Below are 19381 nucleotides of genomic sequence, written 5' to 3'. Positions count from 1 at the left end.
GCATTCATATGTGTAAGAATTATATTATGTCATATGAAGACACACCCTTAAATCCATATGCCTCCTCCTCCCCTGCGGATAGCACAGCAACCACCAGCACATAATATACAATGACAAAAAGGCTGGCACTCCTCCTGCAGTCTGTCTGAGGTGTGAACAGGTGAACAATGTGGGTGATTACAGCCTGAGCCTGAGGTGTGAACAATGCAGGGGGTAAACAATACAGAGATTAAAAGGTGTGAACAGTACAGGGGGTTACATGTTTAAACAATACAGGGGAGTTACAGTCTGAATCTGAGGTGTGAACCATGCAGGGAGTCATTTAATCTTAGTACTGATACCATTTAAAGTTTAGACAAAGGGAAGCCATCAAAGCAGCCAGACAGGTGGGGGGCCACCAGTTGGACAGCACTGCTCTAAACAATGTTGGGGGTAGGCTATTCTGTATTGTGCAGTTTTATATTGTATTGTGCAGTTTTTGTGGTGTCATATATCACCTAGCAATGGTTTTATAGCCATTCTCCTTTAGTAGGGTATTAGTTGAGATTTTTGTGATATTTTCATGCACTTCATTCCATGCCTCTTCATCTAGGGGGCAGTCAAGTTCGGTTGCCCATTGTTCTTGGGATTTAGGGGGTTTGCTATAAGTTAACATATTTTTTTAATTGCTTCAGTTAATAGAGCTTCTCCAGCAGAATCCTGCATTAAAATCTGTTTTTCAAAAACACAGATTTTTTTACATTTAATTTTGAAATTTCAAATGGGGCTAGCCATATTCTTCATTTCCCAGGGTGCCACAGCCATGTGACCTGTGCTCTGAAAAACTTCAGTCACACTTTACTGCTGAGCTGCAAGTTGGAGTGATATCACCCCTCCCTTCCTCCCCAGCAGCCAATCAGCAGAACAGTGGGAAGGTAGCAAGATAGCAGCTCCTAGTAGATATCAGAATAGCACTCAATAGTAATAAGTCTGACTTGGGACTCGTAACAATAGGTTACCTGAAAGCAGTTCTAATGTGTAGAGCTGGCTAGAAATAAAAAAGTACACCATAAAAATCCTGCCAGTTTCCCTTTAAATGCAGTTAAAGGGTAATAATACAGAGTATTTAAAGCTCTGAACACTGCATTTTAAGCAGCCCAAAAGGTACCATGAAAGTGCTTAAATTGCTTCATATTTATTTATTTTGCAGTGTAGCATAGCAGAAAGTTTTTCCATAGAGGATATCCACCAGATTTTCCTTTTTATATCTGGAAGTGTGAGAATAACTTCTTTCCATTTATGAGCTATGGCGCATCTTGTAGCAATGCAAATTTGTGAGCAAAGGTTGAATTCCGTTTTAGAAAGAAAACCTACTTTAAAAGTGAGTCAGGGCCAGCCAGGGGTCTGGTTGGATGTTCCTTTTCGGTAAAGTACTTAGCAGTATGAATATTTCAGTGGCCAAGTTCTCCACACATGCAATTCATCACCATCCTCTAAAGCTGCAAAGATCGGAACCATTTATTGTATTTCGTTTTGCTGGAGTTAGATACCAGTCATATAGCAGCTTATAGGCATGATTGCATCAATGGATACTTTTCTAATGTGAAGTATAAATTGCCTTTGCTCTGTATCTCGTGTGGTTTTTAATTTGTGTTCCCAACGTTTCATATATTTGTTTTTGTCCGGGCTGCATGAGATCTTAAAAAAAAAAGGAAATTTTCCCCTATTGTATGTTTAGGGTTCTTACTCTGTTTTTGCACAAAATGTTTAATTTGCAGATATCTGTAGTTTTCTTGGCAGGGGGATAAGAGTATTTGCTTCGCAGATCTTCCTAGGTAATCATTGGAACCATAGCTGCCAATGTCCCAAATATTGTTATCTATCCACCATTTGAATGATTGGGTGTCTTGGACTGGGGGAAAATCTGGGTTATAAACTAGTTATTTAAATCTGAAATTTAGTTCCAAAAGTTTTTGAGTGGGCTTGTCTACAGAAAGTGCTAATGCCTCAGATTTTATTTTAAATCCTGGCAGGGTGGCATACTTGGAGGCAGTGTAGGGGAGGCTAAGAGTAGGGTAGGGATTTTTTTTTAAATGTAATAGGCCTTGTGTTGACATTACATTCTGCTTATTGTTTTACTTTAAAAAAATCCATATTTCAGAGCTCCATAACAATTTGAGCAGCTCATTATCAGGGACTTCTCAGTGGACTGGTAATTATCAACATTGAAAATCATTGGGATCAGGAACTGAAAGAAAGTACAAAAGTGACATTGGCTTAGTATTCTTGTTAAGTGCCAGAAATAACAGAAACTAGATATTTCTTATCTAAATAAAACAATAGGCAAAAAGTATATTCAGCACAAGCTCTATTTATTAAGCTCATGAAAAAGGGTATTTAGTGTCCCTTTAAATTATGAAAAAATAATTTTTATTGGAAGAACATGGTAGGTGAAGAGTGAAAATTTTCATCAAGTTTAACCTTTGTCCAAATAAAACCAACCTAATTGCTTGCTAAACCAAAGGAAGGTGAAAGCACCCAAAGTCTCTACAATTTGCCCTGTGTAAATAATCCCTTACCTAGCACTTCTGCATAACCGAGGAATTCCATACCATTTATTAGCGTAGTCACTCTTTTTTTTCCCTAATAGGGCCTTGCCAGTGCTTTAAAAACAGGATTTTTTTTACTTATTTCTACATATAATTGCTGTTAGCAGTATCAGCAAAAACTCCCTGTCCTAAGCATGGAGAATAGGAGTATCATAAACTTGTAGGCAATTATGAACAATATATGGTGGTGGTTTCACTTTGGGCTAAAAATTAATCCTATCTGTAAAAATGGCCCCTTTATTGAAGCTTCCTATAGATCCTCTCAGGTCTCTGTCCATGTTTCAAATGAGGGGTGGGTGTGTCCTAACGGTCCCTGCTAGAAGCACAGTAGAAGGGGGATAGCCAATCACAGATCTCAGTCACAGTCACGCAAGCAAAGACAGGCTTCAGTTTCCTATCAGAATTAGCGCTGTTTTTTTAGTGGCCCCATATGGGAAAGTAGCTTATTCTTGTTCCTGAATGTTACATTTTACTGGAATTTACTCCATTTTGACACTTTCCCCCTGGAAAAAGTAAAATCAGGGTTCTACTGTATAAATAATACCCAAGAGCAATCAATGAATATCATGTAAAAGATATCATTAGAAAGTTGCTGAGTGATGTAATTTCTGTCATGACTCACTGAAATTTATATTTATTATCATAAAGTATCCCCTGTCATAGAATATTAACATTTAAAAGTCACCTTGAAGTTTCATGTCCTGTATAAAAGCACTCAGTTTTCGACCTCATGTATTTATATGGTTATAGAACTCCTTGGTGACTTATAATATTCTTATATTTTACAGTAAGGGTACATTATTCACTATAAACACGTGTCAGCAGATGTGTGTTCCTGTTACAGTTAATGTAGATACAGTTAACTCATTGTATGCTTTCAGTTATTGATCATTGTGTTTATTGCAATAGTGATCTCTGTATTGCATTTTCATTTATTTTTTGTCCAGTTTCATGTTGTAGTTATACTTCAGTAGACTCTAAAGTCTCATTTATTGGAGTGTATAAAGATTTATCTGCAAGTCAAACTACAAACTACTTTAGGTTCACTCTTAGTGAGAAAACAACACTACTAATCCACCCCCACCAGTACTGCCACATTGAGAACCATGACGCTGTGGCCAGTGATGTGCGGGCCAGCCCGATACCAAAGGGTTGGGTGGGTTGCAACAGGTTTGCATTCAGTTCATCCTGCTCTCCCTGCCAGTGAACTTATACTACCAAGTAAGGAAGTGACTGACGAGCAACCAGTGGGAGCAACAACAAAACACTATATGCTGAGCAAGATCAATTTTTTCCTCACGCAGGTTTTCATTTACAGTGTGTTCATGTGGGTTCCTAAAACACTATCTGAAACTTTTCTGTCTGAGGTCTACCAGGGATGCTACCAGGGAATATTTTGGAGGAACCCATGCCTGCGCAAGGGTCAATTAGATAGGGAAAAAGCAATCATATTGAAAGCCAAATTGGATTGTTTTTTCTCAATAAAACAAGCCCTGTTATCATAATTCTTGTTATGCCCCTTTAGAAAAGCAAAAATACCCTGGAGCAGATTTCAACCACAGACTACAACCATAGTGAATGGGAACTGTTTATGGCTGCGCCACTGGGTACAAGTGCAAACAGCCACATTGGATCTTTTGATAAAAAAAACACCCTGTAAATGCCCCTGCATTAAGAAAAACAGCATTTGCTGAGGGTAAGACATTTGACCGGTGCAATATTGCCGTCTCCTGCATTACAAATGTTTTACTTGCACAAATGCTGGTGTATATATGCCAGTTGAGAACCACCAAGTGTGATACTGCCCTAAATGTTTGCTTTATTTAAATGCATATAAAACACATTCAGTTTTTTTGGTTTGAATGGCTTGTTAAACTACCACCCTGAATCATATTTATTAATTAACCTAACAAAAAAAAAAAAAAAACATATATACAAATACATGTACACTGTGGTATTTATCTCTTTATAAACTGCCTGTTGTGAACTTCATATAAAAACCCAAAGAACTAAACCTCTATAAAAAAAGAATATGAGGCAATGCAAACATTGATAATACACTAAAAATAATCACAAATAACATGTCCAAAGAGTAATATACTGAGATGTTATGTTAAGTTTAAATGCTATGGACAATACATAACAATATATTACACTTTATATAAATGGTCCTGGAAAACAAGGAATATTGATGTGTCATTGTACCTCTTATCCTAAAGCCTTGCCCCCCGCAATATACCATGACTGCCTCAGTTAATCAAGTTATAGGATCAGATTGTGTGTCCTTTCTGTAACATTTAGGGTATTTAGTTGGAAAATATTAAGGAACATGGGGAACTTCGATCACACATACTAATAGTAAGGAATCTTCGATCACACATACTTTACCTAACTGCAAGAAAATAACTGGCAAATGCTATTCATAGGGATTCTCACTCACTAAAGATACTGGGAAGTAACCCACAAAGGATATGCAAACTACTTAAAAGCACTAATCAAAATGAGCACATTTTATGGCATTCATTTTAAAAGAATAGTGGCAATTTTTTTCCATGTGTTACAGTTTTTATCCCTTTTCAACTAGCCTGCACTGGAACATAAAGGGTTTGGCAACAGATGACACAAAAATACAAAGCATATGGAATTGCTTCACAAGAAGAGTGGATATATATTATATATTTTCTGAAAAATTCTTTCTTTCTTGAAACTGTTCATCCACTGCCAGTGACAGAGCCCAGAGAAATCTTTCAATTGTAACTGTTGGAGACTTAAGAAACAAACATAAAAGGAAATTAGATTACATTTTCAACAAACAGTTTATATACATATATATAATGCCTATATAAAAAGTATTCCAGAAAAGGGGGTGTAAATGAATTAGGTTACATGTAGTTGTACTTATTGTTAATGATTTGGATTTATGATATGGGACCATGTTTAGAAATATACGTTAGTAGTTACCAAAAATAGTCATTAAACTCTGGAATGAACACAATGAACAAAAGAAATCATTTTTAGAATGTCAACCACCCTTCTCCTTGGGCACACGGCTGCTTATTATTCTGGGAGCTTGTCAGTGGCCCAGACCTTTCATTTTTTTTTTTTACAAGCAGCTGATCTGCACTGTACCCTTATTTATGAGAGATTTAATTATAAATGTCCTGTAAGAATACAGTTCAGGGAAGATGCTTCTTAGATTTGCTAAGCCCTTTTAAGCAGAAATGCTACATAAAGTTCCAGGTAGTCGGGCCAAAAGCATGAACCTTGGGCCGTATATATAACTATACACAAACAGATATATAGACATAACACATGCACATTATTTTTGGCTGGGATTAGCAAAGGTAGATGCAGGGAAGAGCCTTTGATCGACATCTAGTAAGACTGGGACACAAAATTTCTTATTCTGTTATTCATGAAAAATAACAGTTTCCATTCAGGAACAATTCACACTATAAACATCTCTTTCAATTTTCCTGCAAAAATTGAGAACCTTGTGCCCCTTTCTCTCACTTGAATCAGGAAACAACGGTTTACACTAACAAACACAGTCACAGCCGCAAGAGGAACAGCAACTTTCTCTCTTAGTCCCAGGAAAGATCACCCATATGTGTTTCCGAACTGAACTGCCACATCAGTTATGCACTCAACTGCAGTTTAAGTATCTGCCCTATACTGAAAATACTTCCAAGCCACCTTCTGTAGCCCTTATCAAGCACCAGAAAATCTAACTTCTCCATTTCCCCCCCCCCATTTTTGCATTTTTCAAAACAAATAGTTTGCGGTTGGGGTTTCTTACTTGTTTACTGTTAAAGGAGAAAGAAAGGTAAAAACTAAGTAAGCTTTATCAGAAAGGTCTATGTAAATACAGCCATAAGCATTCACAGAAACGCAGCACTGACTTCTCTGAAAAAAGATTTCTTGTGTCTGTAATTCCTGTGCCAGAGACACACAGCTTTCTGTTCTCTGCTCTTTCCTGCTCCCCCTCCCTCAAGAATGCTAAGAACTCCCCCCCCCCCCTTAGGAATGTGGATCTGAGCCAATCAGCAGGAAGCTGACTCATAGTTTTACTAACTCAGCACGTTCACTTGGTCTGGGTGTCTGTGCAGGAGTGAAGCATTATGGGAACTTTCTTTACCCAGCTCAGCGTTTTTTTCTTCCTGTTTGGCTTCTGATCTTCTGAACGGGTGAAATATGGGGAGACTTAAGGGCACTATTGAGACAACTGAAGGTATGCCTCCAGCTTGAGATTAACTCTAGCCTTTCCTTCTCCTTTAAATTAAAGGACTCAAAAATTTTAAGATCAGGATTCTAGTAACCGTATTTCTACAGCAGCGTTGCTTTTAAACCAAAAAATTTGAAAGCAGCACAAAGGCCAAATAACATTTTTTTCTAGGATTTGCAGATGCTTCAATGAATTTAAACACTCTAATAATCGATTGCTATGTACACACTTCACTCGCTCAAACAACCTCAAATGCTGGAGTCTTATCAGACTACCAACTAGGGACCAGATACTGATAACTCAAGGATATCAATCTAGGAATGCAGGTAATACATTTTCTTTTGTGTATTATCTAAAGAAAAGGGGGTCACAAATTGGTATTACACCTCATTACTGCTTGCAACTGCCTCTGATTCAGTCTGCCATATTAAAGGGCTATTGTAAGCTTCACATGGGTGTTTGGTTGCTGGATCTCTGCTGGCACTATCTGCAAAAAGTATGTTAAAATAATCTGGGTGTTCCAGTTTCCTCCCACACTCAAAAAACATACATGCAGGTTAAGGTTTTAACCTATAAAGCGCTACGTACTATAATAATGCTATAGTAAGGATAAATATAAATTTAAGCAGTGGCTTAACTATAGAGAATGCAGACCCCACAGTCACGGGGGGGGGGGGGGGGGGATTGGACCACAGGGTTTGCTTCCTCTATAGCTAAAGACTTCCCTCCCCGCTCACAAGTAGTAATGTGGCTGGGGAGGTAAAACTCAGGCAGAAGACGTCAGCAGGAGTCTGGATATGGATCAATGTGAACCCTCTGATGATTTTTTTTGTTTGTGGAGGGGGGCACACACTAGTTACACCACTGAACTGAATTTATGTAATTGGATTTAAAAACCTATGATATGGAAAAAAATTTGAAAGAAATTCTCATAGTGTTTAAATTGTCAGGAAAAGCTCTCATATGTCACGCATGCAGGGTTGGTGGGTCTAATGCCATGGTGGGGCCTAGGTGCAAATCTGCCTGTGGAGGATTTGGTATGAAGCGGAATACTAAACAAAATCTGGATTACTTTAAATAATCATTTACATTTAAATTTTCAAATTTGATAAAAATACAAAAAAAAAAGTGCATTGATAGAGAACATGACTTTAAGGGTTTGGATTCTTTTGAACCCGATTCCTTCAAAACAAGTTTTAGGATTTGGCTAAACTCTAAATTAGGTGCACTACTCACAACAGGCACAGGTGGTATTAGCATTTGTTCCCCTTGCCAAGAAAATGCAAAGTGTGATTTTAGTCTAAAGGTTCAAAAACCATTTAATGGAGAACTAAACCCCCTTATAGGCAAAATCCCCCATAGACCCCCTCCCTGCTCTCTCCCCACAAAGGCTATTACATAGTTACATTGAGTTGAAAAAAGACCAGAGTCCATCAAGTTCAACTCTTCCAAGTAAACCCAGCACACACAAACCTATACTGACCTATCCATACACATACATAAACCATATCTACCAACATCAATACTAACTGTAGATTTTAGTATCACAATAACCTTGGATACTATTACAAAACGGAGTTGGCGCTCAACAAAACAAACCACCAAGTGTTAATATATCAATCAATTAGTTTTAAATTTTTTTAATTTTTAATTCATTATAATAAAAAAATCACACATGATTACACATAATTAAACAGATTGTACATTAAAAAATCAAAATAAAAAAAATACCAATGCATGAAGTAATAATCATAAATTACTTTATACTACCAGAGTAAGGATAAAATAAAAGACCTATCAATTAATAGAGGGATGGAGTTGGCACAATATAAATTGATTCATTTAGGTCACACTTTTGGACATTATTGTTGGGTATTTGTGTGGTTTTCTGATAAATGTATGTTTTTTTATTCTATATTTAGTAGTAAATTCTGTTAAGCGCAGATAAAGGTTTATTGAACCTTGGATACTATGCTTGTTCAAGGCCCCTCTTAAAGGCATTGTCAACACTGAACCTCATTTTCCATTTTGCTGCCCGGTTTTCTAATTTAATCAAATCACTCTGCAAAGTGGCAGCATTCTGAATCAAACAAATAGAAACATTCTATGCTATGTCATTAATAAACAAGTTAAAAAGTAAAGGACTGACCCCTGCGGTACTCCACTAACAACACTGGCACAATTAGAAAATGTTCCATTTACCACCACCATTTACTATCCTTCAGCCATTTCTCTATCCAAGTACAAATATTATGTTCCAGGCCAATATTCCTCAATTTTCTCATTAGCTTTCTGTGCGGTACTGTATCAAACGCTTTAGCAAAATCTAAATAGATGACATCCAGTGCCATTCCAGCATCGAGCTTCCTGCTCACCTCCTCATAAAAGGCAATTAGTTCCCCTGTTGAAAACTGACCTACAGATACAGAGTAGCACAGCATACTTCCCAGGTGCCATCATCTAGGTCTTCTGATTTATGCCACTCTTTTAAACACAAATGTCATAATTTCAATGGCTAGAAAAAAATGTCAGCGCCAATCAGTATTTACAGCCTAAAATGTATACTGTTTTAAAAAACTATAATTTAAGGGGCTGATTAACTAAGATAAATGCTATATTAGCTTCAATCAAACCTTTGCTTTAATTTTCTTTTTCCAATGCTATTGTTAATGTAATTATTTTATGGCTTACTGTAAAACTAAATAAATTACAATCACTCCTTTTGGTACTACTCAGGTAAAGAACCTCTATATCAGCGGTCTTCAAACTACGGCCCACGGGCCCCCCAGGCGAATTTACCCGGCCCCCCGCTGCGCCCTCACCACCTGGCAGCGGAGAGAGAGGACTCAGCGGGGAGCGGGACGGGGGAGCTAAGAGGTAGGACGGAAGGCAGGTAGGACTCAGCGGGAACAAATGGAGAACTGGGGGGGAGGGGTTTGGGGGAAATGCAACCAGTTTGGCCACTGCCACCGATGGAGGGGGGGGTGTGCTGTTGATGGCGGTCCGGCCCCCCAACAGTCTGAGGGGCCCTTGATACGACCCCTTGGGTCAGAAGTTTGAGGGCCCCTACTCTATATAATAGCAGTATATCAAAGTATATGTTATACTGGGTGTTGCCAGCTCATGAGGCTGTAGCAGACCTCTAATATCTTGGAAATCATATAATGAACATTATATTCCACTTTAAGCACTACATTCTTTAGCTCAGTCTTGACTCAGTTGCCTTTGCCAAGTATTCTTCACTAAATGCCCTTCTTTCCAGACAACAAAGTTTACAGGAAGCCTGATGAAGACAGTACTAGTATTTCTGTACACCAGAAGTATGTCTAATGCTTGTGCAACCAGCATGTATGCTTTTGGAGAAAGTTAAGTCTTATTAACAATAAAAATATAAACAAAAAAAATTATTACTTACTTGTAAATAAAGTGCGTGTGCCAGAAAAGGTAGTTTTCGAAGCACTCTTCCACTAAGGCCCTCACTTTTTCTGCAAAGTACAGTAAATATAAATAAGACAAAATGTATTCTTTCTGCCTAACTAAATTTAATATTGAAATAGAGATAGCTTAATACTGCAAAACACCCTGAAATCAATAACTAAAATCTATGATGTACCAAAAACTGCAGTTTGGTATTGTCTTGCAGAAATAAGCAAGGCTTTCCCTAACGTCATCTGGATTGCAGCATATGCTTTAAAACTTGTTATATCGATTAGAATTAATGGTGCCTTCTCAGTTGTGCAAGCTAATGCACCCCCATACCATCATGAATAGTGGCTTTTAAACTGTGTGCTAATAACAAACCAGATGGTCCCGTGAACTGCATTCACAGAAAATGGTTTTCAGAACTATTCCTGAGCCCAGGCATTGATTTCCACTACAAATGCAGTGCTGCCTGAGGGTCCGAAGATCATAACTCTCCAATGTTGGCTTTTAGCCTTGTTCCTTGCGTATAAAAATGTCTCTGAATTGTTTAATGATATTATGTACTGTAGCTGATGAAATCCCCAAATTCTTTCGAATTCTACATTGAAATGTGTTTTTCGTAAATGTTGCAACATTTGCCTGGGCAGCATTTCACAGAATAGAGTACTCCTACAAATTATACTTCTTTTTCAGACTTCTGTCTGCCCCTGGAAAAACTTTTTTGAATGTGTTGCTGGCGTCAAATTCAAAATTATAATATCTTGGAAATTATTTTTATATGTCATATATTTACAGAATATTTTACAGAAAACAATAACATTTCTCTGTTCCAACATATGATATGTTGTCTTTGTACTATTATCAATCAAATATTTAGGGTTTATGTGATTTGCAAATCATTGAATTCTCTTTTTATTTATATTTTATACAGTGTATTAATTTTTTTGGTTTGCATGTAAGGTGCATGATGTGGACTGCAGGGGGATACCTACTGCAGATAGGGTTAATATTCCCTCTCAGTCGGGTAATTAAGAGGCAGCTGAGAGAGGAGCTGCCTGTGTAGGTAAAAGTGGTGTGCACCCACACCTATGGGTTCTTTCTTGGATTTTTGAAGGAGAGAGGTCTGTGTGTTTGAAAGAGAGACATAGTCCTGGTTGTTCCTAGTGTGTGAGAGGAAATCAGAGAGAGGAGAAGGAAGCCAGTGGATCCTGACCTTGAGACACGGGGAGTGTCTGATAAAGAGAGGCAGAGTGCCTAAGCTTGAGAGACAAAGCGAGTGCCACGGGGCCTGGAGAGAGGCCGTGTTTGAAGAGGGTGCAGCAGTGAAGCTGACTTGGAAGTAGGCTGCGTGGAGCCTGACTTATAAAGAGACGTTATCTCTGAATTCTGTGTTAATCTGTGAGAGTCTGGTAGAGGCCCTGTAAGTCATATATTTTTTATGCCATATGAAGACAAGCACCGTGCTAATGTTTTTGAGTGAATAATTAAAGGCAAAGTATTGTTTTTCCTGCATTTTTTTGGTGTCCCTGTCTCATTCTCTGCATAAGAATCCAGTTTGCCTACTATTATAAAAGCTACTCTTCCCACAATACAAACTAGTTTGCTGAAGGGTTAATATTAGTGCTTTAACACTCACTAACATTACTGCAAACCCATTTACATTACCCTGTGACCAGGGACATCACTCTGCATCCATTACCTTACTTATTCAGCACCCATTGATATTGCTCTGAACCCCTCTTAGATACTGTCACCAAAGAGGTCTCCCAAGTGATTATAATTGCCTAATTGAGACCCAATGCTCCTGTTCTCTAAAAACTTCACCGGCACAGGGTATAACTGACGAAGTGCCATGTTGCCTTTTTCCTGGATTCTTTCTATGGCGCAGTCTGGGTGCACATGTGCAGCAGTAAAGAAGGTTGAACTTAGAAGCAAACATCGGTCTTTTAACTCAACTGTTTTCGTGCACACCAAGACTTGGGTTGAAGAGTGGATTGGAAAACATAAAGAATATTGGAACTGGCCCAGGGTCTCAGGTAAGTAATTTTAATAACTGTGGGAGTAGATGTGATCTACATGAGTTCTATGGGAAAACAGTGCCATACAAAAAAAAACTAAATAATAGTGCCAATGCTTTAAAATACAAATATCATAGACAACAAAATTTCAATAAAGTGGCTAAGGGGATGAATACTTTTGTTATGAAGTTAACTCTTACAATGAGCTTACCTTGAAATTTCATTTAACTGTAAGCTAAGTTTGGATATATTATTTTCCAGGAAGCCAATAATTTCGAGGTCACGTAACGTTAACAGTTGCTGCTTTGGGTATATTATCTGACACTATAGAAACAGGTAAAATCATACATTAAGACAAACATCAGACATTGTCAAGTAAATTAAAACCAAATATATTTTAGATGCCAAAATAAGAAAGACAACAAAATATATTAGAATATTTATAAAGCAGATGAATGGGAAGAAAGTACTATTCTAAAAAGCTCTTGAAAAATTATCTTTTCACATCTAAAAATTCTGCAAAACCTTTGTATTTAGTTAATATAAATATAAAACAAGGAAAGTACTACAGGTATGGTATCTCGTATCCAATATTTATAGATCTCCAAAATTACAGGAAGGCCATTTGCCATACAGTTCATTTTAAGGAAAACCCCAGGTACCAAGTACTGTATATACTCGAGTATAAGCCTAGTTTTTCAGCACCCAAAATGTGCTGAAAAAGTCACCCTCGGCTTATACTCGAGTCGGGTGCCATGGGTCCCTCCAGACTAGCACCCTCTGTCCTTTGTGTGCAAATTAGGCCACCCACAACCAGACCCTCCAGTGCCCTGGCCCGCTCCCAAATTCATCTTCATCTACCATCCTCACCTGTCCCATTCTACACTAGATATTGCACTTTATATTCGATATAAACTATATATTGTTTTGAAGGATTTTAACTCTTTGTGTTTTAGCTTGGTTGCTGATTGAGCTAAGGGGGTAGTACTCTTAAGGTATCATCATTGATACCATATTGTTTTTGTTGACCCTCTTCTCCACTAGAGCTAGTTTACTGTTTAAATAAATATTTAAAAACACATACCCCACTCATTTAATGTAATTTTATTGGTATTTATTTTGATTAGCTGCTGCATTTCCCACCCTAGGCTTATACTCGAGTCAATAAGTTTTTCCAGTTTTCTTAGGTAAAATTAGGTACCTCGGCTTATATTCGGATCGGCTTATACTCGAGTATATACGGGTAATACAAATAATTGCTCCCATATCTGTACAGGTATGAGACCCATTATCCAGAATGCTCAGGACTTGCTTGGGGTTTTCCGGATAAGAGTTCTTTCTGTAATTTGGATCTCCATATCTTAAGTCTACTAAAAGATTATTCAAATATTAAATAAACCCAATAGGATTGTTTTGTCTCCAATAAGGAGTAATTATATCTTAGTTGGGATCAAGTACAAAGTATTGTTTTATTATTATCGAGAAAAATGAAATCATTTTTAACAATAAGAATGATTTGTTTATAATGGAGTCTATGGGAGAAGGCCTTCCCATAATTCTGAACTTTCTGGATAACGGGTTTCTGAATAACGGATCCCATACCTGCACTAGCAAATATCTTGTAGTAAGCAGTAACAACATTTTGCCGAACTGTTTGTATATTAGAGTGCCTTGAATAAGACATAATTCATTTCAATAAATACAGTTCATACTACAGGTATGGGATCCGTTATCTGGAAACCTGTTATCCAGAAAGATCCTAATTACGGAAAGCCTGTCTCCCATAGACTCCATCGTAATCAAGTCATTTACTTTTTCCCTGTAAAAAATAAAACAGTACCTTGTATTTGATCCCAACTAAGATATAATTAATTCTAATTGGACGCATAATCATCCTATTGGCTTTAATTGTTGTTTTATTGATTTTTTAGTAGACTTAAGGTATTGGGATCCAAATTACAGAAAGACCCCTTATCCAGGATACGCTTGGTCCCGAGCATTCTGGATAATGGGTCCTATACCTATAGAAACATTTTTATTAATACAGATTTTGACAATGTACTCTAAGTCCAATTATATATGCAATTTTCCATTGTCCATGTTTATATGGGATGGATACCTAAACTTGTATAGTTTAAAGTAAACTCTGTATGGGTTGGATAGTCTCACCTGCTGTAGTGAATGACCAGCACTTAACAATGACCTTGCTAGTGTGTGTAAAATAAGCATTATTCTGCCACCGTGGGGGCTTTCACTTTGGCATAGTCATTTATGTTGTGCCCATGGACTTTATGTATAATAGACAGCAGGCATGAATATCCTGCAAATTATATCCTTATAAAAGGTGCTTGGTGATGTCATTAGTTACATTTGGCATTTAATAATGGTATAATGTTAATATCATCTGTATGCTGATGATATCCAAATTTATTTGTCGACCCCTTTGTTAACAGTTGAAACTGAGAGTCAAATCTCTAACTGCCTCCTGGCTATCTCTAATTGAATGAACCAACGCCACCTCAAACTGAACCTAACAAAAAGTGAACTAATGATCTTTCCGCCTAAGCCTGGTCCTACCCCCCCCCCTTTTCTATCTCTATTGATGGCACCCTCATCAACCCTGTCAATTTGGTGCGTTGTTTAGGGGTGATCTTTAAACTCCAGTCTCTCCTTCTCTGACCACATTAACACCACTATACGCAATATTGCCAAAATCCGTCCCTTTCTTTCTACTGCAACAGCTAGGCTGCTCATGCATGCTCTCATCCTATCCCGACTTGACTACTGTAACCTGCTACTAACCGGCCTACCTAACTCCCATCTTTCCCCCCTACAGTCTATATTAAATACTGCTGCCAGAATTCTCCTTCTCTCATCCAGGAGAGTTCAGGCCCTTCCCATGCTAAAGTCCTTATCGTGGCTTCCTATTAAACAAAGAATATCTTACAAACTCCTTCTCTTAAGCTACAAAGCCCTCCATTCCTCTGCTCCAAACTACATCTCTTCTTGTGTCTCCGTACGTTCCTGGCCGACTCCTTCGTTCCTCGCAGAGCAATCATTTGGTTGAACCCCCCACTACTACTGCTGTTTCCCGCCTTAAACCTTTCTGCCCCTTACATTTGGAATGCCCTCCCTGATTTCCTCTGGAAAGAATCCTCCCCCAGTCTTTTTAAAACTAAACTTAAAGACTACCTTTTGGAGCACTCACCCAGCACCTGATCTGGGAATCAGCACTTATATTGTAGTGTCACCCACTGTGACCTACAGCACTTATATCCACCCTCCCATATAGATTGTAAGCTCTACAGGGCAGGGACCTCCATCCTCTTGTGTCTTTGACTCTTAACTTATTGCAACTGTATTTATCTTGTATCTATCTGTACTTATTGTTATACTTTGTATTTATCTATTATTATCTTAATAATCCCGTTTGTATTAATGTATTCTACTGTATAACGCTGCGTACATAAGTAGCGTTTTATAAATAGATATACATACATATATTTTTGTAACATGACTTACTGAAGCATGCATATTATAATGAATAATGTACCCCCTGTTATAAAATATGTGACTAAAAGTCACAATAGAACACCATAGTTCCATGTTGCTGTGTGAGTTTCGCAAATGGGGTAGGGAGCCCCATGAGATCACAGCCCCAGTAAGGCCCACCAGTCCGACACTGCTTTCTTCTTCTTTTGGTGTGTATCTTGCAGGTCAGGTGACTTTATATGGTTTTGTAGTCTATAAGGATTTAGGAACTAACTACAGCTGTGCATAAACAACATTGTTTGCTACAGCTAATTATGTTACAATCCATAGCCTTACATTTATCTACAATTAATCTAATCTTCTCCCCAAATGCCAAGTTTATGAGATACCGTATATACTCGAGTATAAGCCGATCCGAATATAAGCCGAGGTACCTAATTTTACCTAAGAAAACTGGAAAAACTTATTGACTTGAGTATAAGCCTAGGGTGGGAAATGCAGCAGCTACTGCTAAGTTTTAATAATCAAAATAAATACCTATAAAATTACATTAATTGAGGCATCAGTGGGGTATATGTTTTTCAATATTTATTTAAAAGAAAAACAGTAAACTAGCTCTGTAAGTGGAGAAGAGGGTCAACAAAAACAATATGAGTACTACCCCACGCTCATTGCACATTGGCAAACTGGCAGCAGACCTGGTCCCGGAGGAGATGTAAGGGGAAATAAGTATTGCTAGTTGGAGCCTAGGCCAGGGCACTGGAGGGTCTGATTGCAGGTGGCCTAATCTGCACACAAAGGAGAGAGGGTGCTAGTCTAGAGGGACCCATGGCACCCAACTCGAGTATAAGCCGAGGGTGACTTTTTCAGCACATTTTGGGTGCTGAAAAACTAGGCTTATACTCGAGTATATAAAGTAATCTATAAACCCATACTTACATGATACATTCTGTATGATTTTGGTAAGACATAGGGGTGCATTTACAAAGATGGGGCAAGGTACAAAGTGCAACAAACAGGTGCAAGTCACCATGTTCCCACATCCCTATGCACGCATGATGTTGTGCTCTTCACCTCAAGCCTTGCAATGTGCAGGTATACCGTGGAAGCAAGGAGTGCGTTAATATGCATTAAGGAGCATGATTCTATGTGCCTTAGTGTTCTTGCACTTGCATTTTCCCTGAAGTCATAAGTTATCACCTATTTGTCAAATGTTTTCCATGTTTGACAATGTACTATTTTCTTTCTCCTCTACAAGGATTATATTATGATTCACTGCTTACCTTCATAAGTTCCTCTATGCATGACAGATAAATTTTAAATATAGCAGCAGGAGATGGCGGTCCAATATACTGCTTTATATCTGCTCTGTCTGTAAAAGCAACATCAATTTTTTCTGTGAGGTTTGAGGTACTTAAGATGACTACATTAGGATATCTGAAACAAATAAGAGAAAAACAAATTCTTGTTTAAACAAATAAATAAAACATAGTTTATATGTACTTTCAACTAACAAGTGACTAGAAATTTCTAAGATACTTATTATTTAGTAGTTTTCCTAAATAAACAAAAAACCCATAGGATTGTTTTGTGTGTATTTTTATTTCTGTGACAATTCTCATGTGACTTGGCTAAGGTAAATTTGAATACTATCCAGATATCAAATCTGTATTTATTTATAACTATAGGAGACAGGCATGGGATCTGTTATCAGGAAACCCATTATTCAGAAAGTAACATATTACGGAAAGGACATCTCCCTTAGACTCTATTTCAATCAAAAATGTTTAAAAATTATTTTACAATTTTTCTGTAATAATAATAAAACAGTACCTTGTACTTGATCCTAACTAAAATATAATTATTCTTTATTGGAGGCAAAACCACCCTACTGGGTTTTTGTTTAAATTAATTTTTGGAGACTTAAAGGTGGCTGTACACGTAACAATTACGATCGTTCGCACCCTCCACTGACGTTCTGGGCTGAATCCTCAGATATGGAGGTAGAAACAATAGGGATTCTACCCCAATCCAACGATTCAGCCCTAAACGCAGATTTTGCTTGGGTGCCGACTGATATCCAAAGCTTTTGTGATATGGGTCTCGTTGATCCACCTTAACATTGGTGCCAACAAATACTGGTGTGTGTATGGCCAGCTTTAGGTATGGAGATCCATATTACGAAAAGATCCCTTATTCAGAAAACCCCAGGTCATGAGTGCTCTGGATAACAGGTCCCATACCTGTAATGTATATAAGGTATCATCAAGATTTAACCGAAATTTAATTTGTAGTTTGTCAGCATATAAACCTTATAAATTACACATTGCTGCCACATATAAAGTATGTATAAGCAGTGCAGTTTTCAACTGAGCAACAAATCTCCCATTTTGTATCTCTCCAGACCTTATTGATGAGTCCTAAATCATTTGCTACTCTAAGTAGATAAAAGACATAGGAACACAAGGTTCCCAATAGTATGCATTCTTTTTTTTTTTAATAAATATACTTATATTTATTAAAAAAATAAAAAAAATAAAAAGGAACGCAAGATTCCTAACCATACTGATAAGAAGCAAAAAAAAAAAAAAATATATAGTTCCTAATAATATAAATACAAAGAAAAAAAACCAAATAAAGTTCCTAATTGTGGCAAAGAAAATGACAACACAAGGCTCCTAAAAGTGTTGATAAAAAGAAAAGAAAAAGGAAGACAAGGTTCATAACATCTTAACCAAACCCTGCATGAATAATTTAATAATACTATTATTAGCCAGTAGAAGTTGAAAGAGAGAAAACGGCGGATTAATAAGACATACTGAAATAAATTGTATAAGTATACTCTATTATTAGCACAATCTAAAGCAGTAATACAGTAGGGGGCTTAGGTTTTCTAATATGCATAAAAAGCATCTCAATTTAATTCTGCTAGTATCAATTAACTTACAGATACACGAGCATATATGGCCATATAAGAGTAATGTAATATTGAAATTGCATAAAATCTAGAATGAACCTACCTTTTGATATGATCAATTTGTGTCAGCACAGCATTTACCACACGAATGGCATCTGAAGGCTCAGTACCAGCTCTGGAAGCTTTACGAGCTGCAGTAAGACTTTCCACCTATGGTAAGTTAAAAAAAAACACATTTTTCTTTTTGTATCACATTCTTTATGATTAAAACTGACTGAAGAATAAAAAAATGTAGGCATTTATTCTCAGTATGAAAAGGATGTGGCAATTAGTATAAAGACTAATATATATATAGGACTTCAAAGTGCCTGGTTATGCTGGAATAGCTGCTGAGCCATTGTGTGTGGAAAAGTCCTTCGGTGACTTTGCTAAGTATCAATAAATCAACACACACACACACACACTTGCTGCTGCGCCCTCTGGGCCACACAGGGAGGCAGGCCCTGATGCAGTTGCAACCCATACTCCCCTCCACAGAAACTACAAATATTTGGGTACTAGTATACAGTTCTATATTTTACTAAATGGATACAAATCTATCAGTTTTAGTGTGGGTATGCAGCAAATGCAAGTTTCTACTTAATTCATCATAAAAACAAACAATTACATGGCACCCCTAGTGATTTATACTTTCCTTGTTTTTTAAAGAAGAAAAGGT

The 19381-nt window shown here is 37.4% G+C and overlaps 1 protein-coding gene across 5 annotated transcripts in view; it reads right to left on the bottom strand.

The window, feature by feature from the left end:
* Nucleotides 1–4382: 4382 nt before the first annotated feature.
* Nucleotides 4383–19381, bottom strand: part of trip13 (thyroid hormone receptor interactor 13) — a 36552-nt gene continuing 21553 nt past the window's right edge. For 2 of the 5 annotated variants that reach the window (XM_012964452.3, XM_012964451.3), the window contains exons 10-14: nucleotides 18767–18873; nucleotides 17030–17183; nucleotides 12466–12578; nucleotides 10229–10298; nucleotides 4393–5355 (exon numbers count right to left, since the gene is read on the bottom strand). In XM_012964452.3, coding sequence (XP_012819906.1) covers nucleotides 5260–5355; nucleotides 10229–10298; nucleotides 12466–12578; nucleotides 17030–17183; nucleotides 18767–18873 — 540 coding nt within the window. In that variant the 3' untranslated portion in view covers nucleotides 4393–5259. 5 annotated transcript variants of the gene reach the window in all.

This window comes from Xenopus tropicalis, chromosome 6 (genome assembly GCF_000004195.4).
Source record: "Xenopus tropicalis strain Nigerian chromosome 6, UCB_Xtro_10.0, whole genome shotgun sequence".
In the NCBI taxonomy this organism is placed as follows: Eukaryota; Metazoa; Chordata; class Amphibia; order Anura; family Pipidae; genus Xenopus; species Xenopus tropicalis.
This window is presented reverse-complemented; position numbering and strand designations above follow the sequence as displayed.